This window comes from Podarcis bocagei (assembly GCF_964188305.1).
Source record: "Podarcis bocagei genome assembly, chromosome: 9".
Taxonomy (NCBI): Eukaryota; Metazoa; Chordata; class Lepidosauria; order Squamata; family Lacertidae; genus Podarcis; species Podarcis bocagei.
In genome coordinates this window covers 73,381,445-73,394,766 of record NC_138134.1, presented here as the reverse complement: position 1 = coordinate 73,394,766, position 13,322 = coordinate 73,381,445, and the positions used below count along the sequence as shown (strand labels likewise).

The window sequence follows — 13,322 nt, the reverse complement described above, 5'->3', positions numbered from 1 at the left end:
GCAGGTCCTGAGCAGTAGGGAAGCAGGTCTGACACTCTCTCCCAGAATCAGGTGCCACCTTCAGAGAAGGAAGGAGAAGTGTCCATGCAGACACAGTGCCCCTTTTTTTCAGGCCAGCCACTCATGCAGAAATAGAGATTCTCATTTGGAGAATCTGCACTTACCTTTACTTCAAAGCTCGATGGATGTGGGCCTGTTGCTCGAGCGACTTCTCTGCTCTTGTGCCATCTTGAATGTCTTGTTCTCAGATCCCAAACTCATGAACCTTGGCTTCACCACTACTAGCCTCCCTTCCTCCTCCCAATCATTTGTGGGAGTTCTGGCACTGTAATAACTGCTGCTGAGACTGAGCTGTTATTCTGCCTTAATAAAGACTTTGCTCTTACTTGGACATAAGAGCAGCTACTGTCTTGTTTGGGGAAGCGAGTCAAGACACAGACCACAGGCTATGGGTTGTCAAATGTTTTCCAACTGCAACATTTAGATAATTAAAATGTTCTAACTATAACTTTTGGATAATTGTAGCTATAACTCCTCCCATCACTGTATTTGGGAGGAACCATATTCCTTCTGACCAGTGTCACATGACTGTTTTATGTAGGAGAAATGATTAGACATCAATTCTACTCGAGTTTCATGGGTGATGCATCTTTTAAAAGTATTAAACCTTGGTCTCCCAGTCGCTACACAACTATTGGCTGATCAGTGTAAAAAATTCGGTAGTCTGTTAGAAACACTAATTTGAAGATTGCGGAGAGGATGGGAAAACTATATAAATGGATAAAGCTTAACACCAATTTTCCCCATTGCCTCTTTTTTTTAAAAAATGTGCCCAATCAAAGCTCTATATCTACTAAGAAGCTTCTTTCTTAGACTCCTTTCCCCCTCCACTGCCTCCCTTAGTAACCATTAGAGCAGAAGGAGAGCAGAATTGTTCCAATGAGGCTGAAGAGCTTAATTGGATAAGCCCTTTCTCTACCAGCTTAATACACACATGTATATTTCTTGTCAGGGACTTTATTGAGAAAACAATTTGAGGTCTTCTGTCATTAAACTCTGCAGTTACACAGCTTGCCTGTTTGCAGGAGGGGGATGAGAAAGAACAGAACAGCACGTCTTGAAAATGAGCACAGAAGGGCAAAATATGTAAACAAGGGGGACTGTGTGCTTACCCAGTAATGACATCAGTCAAGCATAATTTAATACTGTGCCATCTTCATTAAGAGGGGAAGGGGGAAGGTTAGATAACACACTCAGCTGGTTACCAACCTGTTGCACCTGACATTGTATTTTGCTTCAGATCTCTGTAATGTTCCCCACTTTCATCGGGGAGAAGTTTGCATGGCTGGAGGGGTGGGACTTTGCACAACTCTGTATGCAACATATATGCTGGAAGAATGCAGACTCTGAGGCAGTGCCTTATGCAAAACATGAAATCTGTGAAAAAATGATTAGTTGATTGACTAAAACTCTTAGGACTCAGCTAGACTGGTAAAGAAAAAGGGATTTATATGTGTTGCATGTGCGATATAATGTTGTGCCACCAGATGGCGACGTGGAGTCCCGTTTTTCTCTACCTATTTTCCCTCTTTAAATTTACAACTCTTTAAACTGAAACGCTTCTCTGATGGGTCTAGATCCAGCCTTAATTAGCCAAGAGGTGTGGCAGCAGTCCTGCATTTGACTGTATGCCCCATTCTGCAGACATAGGGGAGGTGCTGAGGCAGAGGCAGAGAGAGAATGGCATGTACTGCATGAAGACCACCAAACGTGTTTATGATGGAGATGTAATTTGAATTAAAAACTCCCTGTGTCACAACTTACTGGCTTAACTGTGGCAGTGCTGATTTTTTTAGGAAAAGAAGGGAAGGTCTGGAGGAGCACAAAATATTATTGGGGGGGGAGACACTTTTTCACACACCCTTTTGAAGATTTTAATTAATTAATTAATTAATAGACAAAGTGTGCCGCTTCTCTGTGCCTCACCTGATTCCCTTTTGTCTTGACCCGCACTGTATAGTCAGGGCTCACGTAATGAGATGATGTCACACCACCGTCCAGCCAGCCGTGTATGTGCTGCGCCGTGAGGGCAAGCACTGCCATTGCCACAGAACAGGAAGGGTAAGCGTGGAACCAGGTGCGAGTTTCCCCACTTCCTGGGCAAGACAGTGGTGATCTCCCTTTCCTCTACACAGTGGCAAATGCTTGGGCCCCTGTTTGCAAGTTCCTGGAAGCAGCACTGAAAGGGGGAGAGAGGCACCTTGTTGAAAGCTCCCAAAATAGAACTGTGAATTCAGTGGCCAATCTTGCTTCAGCCCAAGTTCCAAGTGCTGGAATACTCTGGCTCTCTTAAGACGTTAATTATGCTATTATAGTACTATTAATAGCACATTTCGGGGGGGGGTGTGCATTTTCCTACCCACCTTAGCTAATGACCATGCACACATCGTAAGGGGTGTAATCTACCCCATCTCAAGCTCTTATATTCCTTTTTGGTTTTGTAGAGAGGGAATTTAAGGACATAGGCCTTCTCATTAGGATCAGTGGTTCTTAAGGGCACTAGGGCGGGCTGGAGTTCTTTCTTTCTTTCTTTCTTTCTTTCTTTCTTTCTTTCTTTCTTTCTTTCTTTCGTCCTCCTGCATCAGATCACATTAAGCTAATTCATACCCTACCTCTCGTTTCTCTTTTTCATACTTCGCCTTTCATTATTTATCAAAAAGAAATTAAAGGGAGAGAAAAGAAAATCACATCTCCTCTTTCCTTGAAAATTAGAGTGTTATGGATCATCAATACTAGAGAACAAGAGCGGGGAGGTGGGGGAAGTGGCTTAACTGCGAGGAAAGGGAGCGTGTGTGTTCTTGAATACCAAAAATGGCATGATGTTCTTAATAAAGGAGAGAGGAAGAAATTGCATGCAGCTTGGAGATGCTCACCAGGTTTCACAACAAATGCATTCATTCTAAAGCCAGACACAGTCCCATTTAAAAATAAAATAAAATCACAGTGTTCTTCTGCGTTCATGTGGGTTTTTCTCACCCACCCACCAAATTGCATCCCCCCCTTTTTTGCCTTGCCAGAATATTATATAGTTTAATTTACCTCTTTTCCAGGCTATTTTTCTGACCACGAGGCATTGTCTCCTCTCCTTCCCACCACCAGGTGCCTATGCTGCAGCAAATGTACCTTTGGGCAGATTTTGTTTTATTTTCTATTTTATTTTATTAGTATTATTATTATTATTTAAAAACAACCAAACCAGTCACTCCAAATACTTGTCTGGAATAAGGAGATGCTCCAGCTACACACCGGCTACACACGGGGGAATTAACTGGAATATTAACCTTTAGATTGCTGGCTTTCCCCAAACCACCAGCAAAAGAGAACTGACAAAATGAAGCAATGAATTAATGCAGGCTCAAGAAAAACGAGTGTGTATATATAGCTCTTTCAGGCCGGAGCCTTGGGTATCTTTGCACCAGACTGGTATATGCATATGGTCAGGACGAGAATGTGTAATAAGAAATCTTGTGGCTTGTTGACCAATCATCCATGAGAGGGAAATAAAAAAGAAACCCAGTGGGTATGTGGTTGCCATTGCAATCACTTAAGAAAGCTGGCCCTAAGCCATGGGTAGGAAAACTAAGGTCCAGGGGCCAGATCCAGCCCAATCGCCTTCTAAATCCAGCCCGTGGACGGTCCGGGAATCAGTGTGTTTTTACATGAGTATAATGTGTCCTTTTATTTAAAATGCATCTCTGGGTTATTTGTGGGGCATAGGAATCCATTCACCCCCCCCAAAAAAAAATAGTCTGGCCCCCCACAAGGTCTGAGGGACAGTGGACCCGCCCCCTGCTGAAAAAGTTTGCTGACCCCTGTCCTAAGCAGTGGCATGCAGTGAATTTTTTCATAGGGGAACAGTTAAAGTCAGAGACGCCAGCTTGTGAGGGCAATTTTTTTGGAGGAGGGGGCGATATGCACATTACATGCCTCTGTCCCTAAGCCAACCAGAAGCTTCCTGGACATTGGGAAGGAGATGCCAGATCTCTGACAGGATGCTGGGGTCTGGCAGGGTTTGGGGAGGTGGTGGAAGGGCTTTAGGACTACCTAATCCCCCTAGTCCACTGACCACATGCCACTGGTGCTTAGAGTGTGCCTGAGTCTAGGGCCTGATGATACAATGGGAGATCTGTTATTCTGCAGCCTGAGTCTCAATATATTTTGAGTGATTCCCTCAGCCATCCATAGAAATAGCTGGTTTTCAACAACGACTAAATAATAAATAACAAGCCTGGTACTCTACAGAGAGAAGGGATAGAGGATAGAGATAGAAAAGCATTTCCTATTATGGCTGGCAACAACAACAACAACAACAACAACACCACCACCAACAACAAGCCATTCCTGTCACAATAATTTCCTTAATATGCTGATATTTTTATGGTTTCCATTTGCTCCTTGGTTCTTTTCTTTAAGCGTCCCTAATTTAGAGCTGTCATATTTTAGAACTATTAGGAACACTTCTTTGTTATCTGTACCAAGCTCTATAGAAACTCATTGTGGGACGGGACCCTGCAGCTGGTTCAAACTAAGTGCACCATGGCTGGTTTCGCTGGCAAGAGCAGGGGGAGAGAATGTGTTCTGGGAAGTAAGTCTGCAGACACCTTGAGGAGGAAGAGAGTTTTGTCTCTTCCCCTCCTTGCAGGAAATGTGGGGGTGGGGGGTGGGCAGGCAACATAACCATTTTTTTAATGCCAGAGTTTCCCCTTGGTGACCCCCTGATAATTGCTGCTTCGCGTGGTGGTCTGGTGGTGGTGATATTCCACAGGAGAAACTCCAGTGGCCACAATTGCTGGAGTTCCACGGAAGAAGCTGAGACAGTTTGATTGATTTATGTTTGTAGTGTTACATTAGCTGTGTACCTGTAACTCTCCCTACTCCGTTCTACTACACTTCCATACCGCCAAGAACAAACATACTCTGAAAAAGATAACAAAATACCCTTTCAAAGCATCCCCATCCTCATTACATCCTAATGCCTTCTAATCTTTCTTGCAAAAGACATGTGCAATTTTTGTATTGTGTTGCCCTTTCATCTTTACTTACACTTTCTGCAAACCTTTTCTCCTCTGCCACTTCCCTAAGACATATCCTCTCCCCCCAAAAAAACCCCCACACACCCCTGTCAAGAAGGTGTCAACCCATAATCTTCAGATTCAGCACCTCAGTGTTGTTTACTATGTACCTCTATACTTTTGGGGGGGGGGAGAGGGAGAGGGGGAGAGAGAGAGAAACACACACACACACACACACACACACACACACACGTACGTACTCATACTCACTCAGCTTCACTGATTTCTTCCTTCCTTTTTTCCCATTGAATACATTTCTGTCCCAGCTATGCACCCTCTAAGTCATGTTGCTCCCAGTTCTGACAATCTAGGCATTTGGCATAAGTGGGGCTTTGTTCAGCATCCCTTTCCTCTCAGGGGCAGGCAGGCAGTGAAGGAGCACGTTCTATGTGTCCCTCTCCGAAGCAACCTCTGTTTCCCTCTCCGAGCTGGTGGGATTGCTTGCCCTCCTTCCCTGAGCAGGATCTCACAATCTGGGGAATATATTTATTGGTTTCTGCCTTTCAGCTGGCAGTTGAGCTCCCCTCCTTCATCCCCTCAATGGGGATGGTAGAGATTGCTACACATACAATGCACAGCAGGCTTCCCACCGAGACCCCTGCAAGCACTCAAGTCAGTGGCTCACAGGTCCTCCACATTTTCTAAATGTAAAACATATACGGAAAGTGGCACCTTGGCACTGATTTTGCAGATTCTTCCCCTTTCATACTACAGAAGAGGGAGACCTGGAGGAAGATAAATCATTCCGAATGCGCATTCAAAACTCTGCACTGTCGGGGTGCCCAAAATCATGACGGTATGCGCTTGTGTAGGTGTGTATGTGTGTAGAAAAGACACATGCCAGCAGGATTGATGCTTGTACCAGAAAACCTCCTGTGAGGCAGGGTTTAAATTTTGGGGGGTGCCTGCTTGTCTGCCTGTCTCATTGCCAGTTTAATTGGTGAAAGCAAACAGATGCTTTTGATACTGTGGTCAGTTAGTTCAGTGTGGGAATTAGGAAGAGCTCCGGTCAGAGCTCTCTCTCCTGTTGCTGCTGTTACACATGCACTTTAAATGCAGTGGTGTTTAATCAGATCTCTGACAGCTGCCTGGAAAGGTGGGAATGACTGCAATCTGATTTAGATTGCAGGAAATCAATGTTTGCCCTTTGGGCCTGTAATTATTAATTCATTTCTTGTGATAACTTTTCATTGTCTTGAAAGTAGCCCATGGAGTACCAGGGTGTGGATTGGTTGTTGTTTTTTTGGCGGGGGGTTGTTACTGGGTTACTTCTTCATTTGCCCCATGTGTTGGGATTTCCCATGTGTCCTGTTCTGCTTATTCTCCTTCTTTCACTTTACCCATTTCCCACCACTTTTGGTGAAACATCTAAAAGCAATTGACACTGCAATGGTTTTTTTTTTATGCAAAATTTTGACAACAGCATGCACTTTGCCTTTCAGAACTAGATTGCTAATACATTATGGTATTGGCTCATGCTGGTAAAGCAGCAGCAAAGGGAATGGACTTCTAAAGCATGACTCTGAAATCAAATAAAATCTTGCAGTACCTGGTTTAAAATTGCAACCATAGGAAGGGGCCAGACATCTTTGCTCATTTCTGCCCATTGGTGCTGCTACTAGTTCTTCTCCCCTGCCTGTCTGCCAGCTTTTCTGTCTGCCCATCCTCTGCACAACTGGAAACACAGCCAATTCCTGATCAAGTTCTTTCAGAGTCTCTAAGTGCCATCTTGCACACCCTGTAACCTTAAAGCAAAGTCATGCAATTCTAAACAACCATACACATCCATGAAAATTCATGCATATGTCTTGCCACCCCCAACAATCTATCCATGTAGCAACAGGAGTCAAGGAGAGCTGCCCATTATTGGCAAGGATTGTATTGCTATCACTTATATATAGCAGTTCCATTTGAGTATTTCTCGTCATACCTCTTTGAATAAAGCATCTAAATATATATTTACACAAAAAGGCACTGCTGATAGCTTTGTACAGATTTATGGAGTTTTTGAAAGCTACATTCTCCAGATATTCACCAAGCAAAGTGCCCGAAAAGGATATCATGATTGAGAGGAATCTGCAGGATTTCCTCTTAACTCAGCATTGCACTAAATATGTGTTGTTCTTAACTATGCCACCTTTGCTCCAGTAGGAGGCTGCCTCTAGCCATTCTGCAAATGCCAGAACCTTTAACTGAAGTCTAACAGGGTTTGGGACATGTACATTCAGTGTGGCATTAGGCTTTGCAGGGAAGAATGTGCCCTCTCCTAACTTAAAGCAGCCCTATTTATCGCTTTGGGCTCTGTAATTCAATTTAGGTTGTGCTTTATCGGTGGTTCAGGAGTTGGCCAGATAGAGTAAACATTGCCTATTTCCCTGCCAGGAGAAGGAACTGCTATGTTGGGAGGGGTTTAGGGGGTTGGGAGGGGGAGTCTAGCTGAACTCACACCTTGTATGCATTTTATGGACCGCTAGCCCCCTCCTCCACCCCACACTTTTATTTATTTATTGCATTTTCAAGCAGGTGTTAGCTATCTCCTTCCTACATCTATTTGCTTCAAAGCAGTGACATTTTGAGATAATTAAATGTAAGATACCACTGTGGCATTTGCTTCTGTCTCTGCTACTCATGAAAAATAGGCAAAGCATGTGTTGCTTGTGGGGGTGGGGGGAACCCACTCATCCTTTCTTCATTTCAACGATAAACTATCTGATTATGATGAGAGAAATATGCACTTGCCTGATTTTGCATTTTACGGAGGGGGAAATTCCACAAGTATGGTGTGTAGGCCTGCATACTGTTCTAAAAGTGCACTTGGGAGATTTGGCCATAGCTTAGGGGGTGACAGGTTTTAAAAAAACATGAGGGAAGGGGCTAACATAATGCAGCCATTTTTTTAGAGGAGCACTGAAAGAAACTACCAAGTAGCTTTGATGGCAAGTTTTGCTGATTGTACTTAATGACATCCACTCAAGCAATGAGCCAGAGATGCAAAATGTGTGATCTCTCTCTCTCTCTCTCTCTCTCTCTCTCTCACACACACACACACATTGACTAATAAGGCCACCTAGGGATGGGCTACATCCCCCTGCCCCCACTTCTTCTTCTTATATGGTCTCCCTGTTGCAACCAGAGGCATATTCTAACCATTCTGTATGCAAAGATACCTTTGGTGCGTTATGCTGAGGATTTTACTCCTGAGCCACATGCACAGAGCTTTTGCCATTACAAATGAATCCCCCCCCCCCTCACCTTGCTCTGTGGAGCATGGATGGAATAGTTCCCCTTACTTTTTTGGGGGGGCTACCACATAAAACAGTGAATTTTGGGGGAGATAGTGGGAGACCTGATATAAGTCTTTGAGTCCTCAGAGGAAGAGGTCACAATGGCAAGTTGGAGCAGGCTTTCTGTTGCTGTTTTGCCCAACCCTATCCCACCAATTGGAATATTGTGATGGGGTCCATTTTGATCCCAAATGAGAGAGAGAGAGAGAGAGAGAGAGAGAGAGAGAGAGAGAGAGAGAGAGACAGACAGACAGACAGACAGACAGAGACAGACAGAGAGGCTGCATTTTTTTGTGTGAGGCTCTTAAAGCAACTTACAGGGAAGGTGTGCTTTTAAGCCCTCTGCAGTGTTGACAGAGTGACACAGCAGCTACTGGAACATCCACTTTTCCAATCAGACCAGCCCCTTGGAGACTATATATAGGTTTTACAGGTAGCATAATAAGGAGGAGAAAATAATTTTCAGTGCCCTGTATTCAAATTCACAATCCACATCATGGTACAACCAACCACAAGTACCCAGTAATTTTCGAACCATGAACCCATCAAATTAATTCAAATGTGTGCTTCTTTTTGGCTTACTTTAAACAGCTACATGGGCAAGAGAGATAAAATTCATGCTCCCTCCCTCCCTCTCTCATTCTCTCTCTTTCTGCCCCCCCCCCATATATTTCCATATACACAATCCAGGTAATGTACACCAGTCTGTAAAAACTGTAAATGCTATTTTGCTTTTATTTTAAACATATTTTTGCTGTAGTTTTACAAAAAAAATCAATAATTGGTACTTTTTTACACTCTGATTTTTTTTTTCTGAATATTGACAGATCTGTAAAGAGAGCTGTTAATGTGAAATATCTTATTTCTTTTTGAAAGTTGAATGTCTTGAAGGTTTTAAGCCACAATAAAGCTAAAATATCAAGTCTCTCTTTTTTTGGGACAGCTCCTCTTTTTATTTTTTTAAACAATTTCAGCAAAGAAGGGCATTGGTAAGCAAACGTCAACCCTCCAACTGTCCTTTAATTTGCCCACTGCTATTTGGTTGCACACACCGTGTTAAATCCCCCACTGGAAAAGAATTAAATCACACCTCACATTCCCTTGCTGGCTGCTGGTGGCAAGTACAGGATCCATACTCATTAATGATCACCAGAGCACCTTCAATATGGTTGGGTTTGTAATCAACGTAATACTCCTGGGCTGACATAGCAGCCATTTGATGCATGGTTTGTTTTTGTTTTTGCTTCCTGCGCTGTGTCACAAAACACTGTCTCAGTTGCCTAAGGCTGGCAGGGAAACACTTCCATGAAACGTACAACACCAAAACTACTATGAGGAACGAGAAGATGAGGGCCATGGTCCCTGTGACCACCTTGTGGATCTGAACAGCATTCTCGGTGTTCTCGTTGGGCATAGTTACCGTGATGACATTTGTCGTTCTATCCCCTTCGATATCCTGCACATCATAGTTCATTGTGGCAGGGCTGTAGCTGAATGTTTGGTCACTGTTGTTTGCTACAGCAGACAGGAGGTTAATGTCCATCGTTGGGTCCGTTGCATCTTCGCATAAGTGAAAAGCATATACTGCATCTAAGACATCCTCACCCTGTGTGTATTCAGGGGTGGCACAGAGGAGGTTGCTGTCGTAGCGGCCTTTGAAGTTGCTCAGCCAAGAGGCCAAGGCGCAAATGTTACGTCCACAATCCCAGACATTTGCAGAAAGGCTGATGCTCACGAGGGACTTCCAGGAGTTTAGGATCCTCGGGTGGATGTAGGTGAGCCGGTTGGAATCCAGCTGCAGGGACTGGAGTTGAGGTACACTTTCAAAAACGTGAGGCTCCATGTATTCAATCTCGTTGCCCGAGAGGTCCAGTTTCTCTAATTTCCATGTCCAGTCCAAGGAATTCACCACGATAGTGACTTTATTCCTGCGTAAGCAGAGGGAGTGCAAGGAGATGAGCCTGGGGAAATGGGCCAAGTTCACTTTCACCAAGTCATTGTGCTCCAGGTGCAACTCGGTGAGTTTGAACAAGCCTGCAAAAGAGTTTCGAGCCAGGCTTTTCAACTGATTGTATCCTATGTCCAGGAACTTCAGGCTGCGGCAGTCTTGGAATATTCGGACAGGCACAAACTTGATGGCGTTGGACCGCATGTGCAACGTCGTCAGCTTCCGCAAGCCGTGAAACAGGTTCGGCTCCAGAGCCTGCAGGTTGTTGTAGGATAAATCCACACTGCGCAAGTTGGGCATGGGCCGGAAGGTGGTGTTGGGCAGTTGTGTGATTTTGTTGGAACTCAGGGTGAGCTCCTTAACTCGCCGCAGCTTTTCAAAGGCATTTTCCTCCACTGAGCAAATGTGATTGTGATCCAGATATAGCCACGTGAGTTGCATTAACCCTGTGAACTGTCCGTCAGGCAGCTCGGAAAGGCTGTTGTACCGCAACGACAAGCCCATCACGCCCGACAGGTTGTGCGGCATCTCTGTGAGATTCAGGGACTCACAGTAGAAGAGTCTCCCCTCGCACCGGCAGAGCTGTGGACACCCACTATTCACGGCTGGAAGCATTTTGAAAAAGAGACCCAGTGTGCACAGGATCAACCCTGGGGGCTTCCTCAGCAGCCAGTTTAAACAGACACCAATAAGAAGGAAATCCATTAGCGAGAATATCCCCAAATGCGCTTGAGAATGTCCATTGAATCTTTTGTCCGACAGTTCCCTTTACGAATTCTGCATCATATTGTATGTAAAACAGGGGGCGAGGGGGTGGGGGCGAGGCAAAAACAAGAGAACCATGGGGGCCAAAGATTTCACTTTCGGGGCTTTTGCCCTGTTTTTTAAAAAGAACAAAACAAAACAGCATGCAAAAATCTGTACAGCATTAAAGTTCAGAGAGGCATTCAAAAGGTACAAGGGGTCTTGTCCATTTTAGCTGCCGCGGCATAGAAAAGAACAATTCTTTTAGAAAGAAAAAAGAAAAAAAAGATCTCTCTCTTCACGAAAGAATGAAATTAAAAAGTGCCTTACCCACCCTTTTCCAGAGAGTGACAACCTCCATTCAGCGGCTTCCTTTGTGTTTGGACTTAATTATATGCAAGGCTCCAAAAGAGCTCTCTGTTGCTACAAATTCTGTCTCTTTCAGCGTTCTGTGAGGCTGGCAGGCTCACAATGTCTCACTTTGCTCCGTCTCAAAGGGCGAGAGGCAAGTCCAGCTAGCTTCTCTCCCCTCCTCTCCACTCTCCTCCCTGATTTTTAAGCTGACTCCCAGGACCTTCAAGTTTCAGAAGTATGGGCATAAGGCTTGATCTTCCTTCCTTCCTTCCTTCCTTGCCTTTTCCCCCCTCTCCCTTCTCTCCCCCTCTGTTCTTTTTTTTTTTTTCTTCCCTCCCTTCCTCTGCGGTTAATACTGTGACGTGGGGAGGGAGAGAGAGGAGGGGGAGGGCAAGGAGAAAAAAATGAAAGGGGGGAAAAGAGAGAGAAACCCCTTCCAAAAAAACCCCAAAAAACCAAAACCTCTTTACTTAACGGCTTCCCAGGATTTGACATTCCCTTTCATGTCCATCCTTGCAGACGCGGGCGGCGGCAAGCACCAAATTTTTTTGTTTTTGTTTTGTTTTTTATTGACTCCTCTGATGCAGCTTTACCATTCCTTCCCTGACCGGACCGGCGGCATAAAGATGGCTTTATTCCCCATTGCTGGTTCGCCTTGCTGGTTCGGAGATGCTTAAGAGCAGAGAGCGAGAGCGGCAGCCCAGGATCCCTTCCTTCCAGCAGAAGCAGTATGTAGCTACAGCACGCAGAGGCACCGAGCGCTCACTGAGCGTCGTGAGCTCCCGGCGATTGTATGCCTGCGCCGCGCTTCGCAGCAGACAGGGGCGAATGGGAAAAGGGGTGGGCATTAAAAAAAAAAAAAGCCAACATTTTAGTGAACCAGTAAAGGGATATATGTTCTCTGATGAAATGGAAAATACTTTAAGCTCCGCTCGCCTTTGCTCAAACACACACACACGTATGCACACACGCGCGCGCGCGCAATCGACAGCTGCAGCGGCGAGGCATTTCTTAAGGAGGCGACCAGAACAGGGACCCCTTTCCGTCTCCCCACCAGCCGCTCCTCTTTGTTTAAAGGGTCCCAGCGCAGACGAGTCAGGCTGGGGGGGGGGGGGCTTTCAGGAGAGATGTGTCCAAATTACGACATTTTGAGGATATTTGGTTGCTCGAGATGAGGCACTGACTTTCCCCCCTTTTTCTTTTCTCGTTTTCTTCCTGCGGGCGAGAAACGTGCGTGGCGCACACCCCGTTCCTTTTTTGCCTTCTTTCATTTTGACGCCTGTTTTGGAGCAACGTTTCTTTCTTTTTGCGAAAGGGGGGGAGGGGTAGGAGGCTCGTGCAACCATCACTGGGTTCATGTGGGAACGGAATACTATTCGGGCTTCGTACCCTACTGCATCTAGGTGTTTAGCATATGCTCTTGCTAATGACATCTTTGTGACAAAACAAAATTGCAGCGCTATACGCTACAGCATTCGGAAACGTGATGCGTGCGTTTTGGATGCAAGCATTTGGGAATCTAACTACCATGCAGTTTACTTCGTGTGTGTGTGTGTGTGTGAAGGGGGTAAAGCTGGAAGGATTAGACTCCCAGCCCTCAATGACTCTGCTGTTGTTTTGTTCGATAGACTAAGAATTGCCTGCCTGCTAATTTTCGACCTTCATTGGATTTGGAAAAGGCCATTGTTGACAGGCATTTTCTGCATCCTTTAGTGACTTGGGGAACAAGTACTGCTCTGTTGCCAGGGAAATACTCTCCAATCTTTCCCCTATTTCCCCCTCTTTTCAACATACCCCAAAGTCTGCTGGTTGCCAGTACTTTCAGAGCAGGTGGTTCACGCCTCAATATTTTGATACTTG

The 13,322-nt window shown here is 45.0% G+C and overlaps 2 protein-coding genes across 5 annotated transcripts in view; one reads left to right on the top strand and one right to left on the bottom strand.

Annotated features, from left to right (window-relative positions):
• Window positions 1–13,322, top strand: part of CTNNA2 (catenin alpha 2) — a 420,763-nt gene that overhangs the window by 197,366 nt on the left and 210,075 nt on the right. The window contains exon 1 of one of the 4 annotated variants that reach the window (XM_081207010.1): window positions 11,924–12,190. The exons of the other annotated variants lie outside the window; for them this stretch is intronic. The gene's annotated coding sequence lies outside the window, so the exon portion shown is untranslated. Of the gene's footprint in view, window positions 1–11,923; window positions 12,191–13,322 lie in introns of those variants that run through there. 4 annotated transcript variants of the gene reach the window in all.
• LRRTM1 (leucine rich repeat transmembrane neuronal 1) lies at window positions 9,129–11,731 on the bottom strand. Its single transcript, XM_081207143.1, has one exon. The coding sequence runs from the start codon at window positions 11,067–11,069 to the stop codon at window positions 9,501–9,503; it is 1,569 nt and encodes a 522-aa protein (XP_081063269.1). The 5' UTR covers window positions 11,070–11,731; the 3' UTR covers window positions 9,129–9,500.

Bases quoted from the DNA above. Each gene is read 5' to 3' on its own strand.
- LRRTM1 (XM_081207143.1), bottom strand. From the start codon at position 11,069: ATGGATTTCCTTCTTATTGGTGTCTGTTTAAACTGGCTGCTGAGGAAG.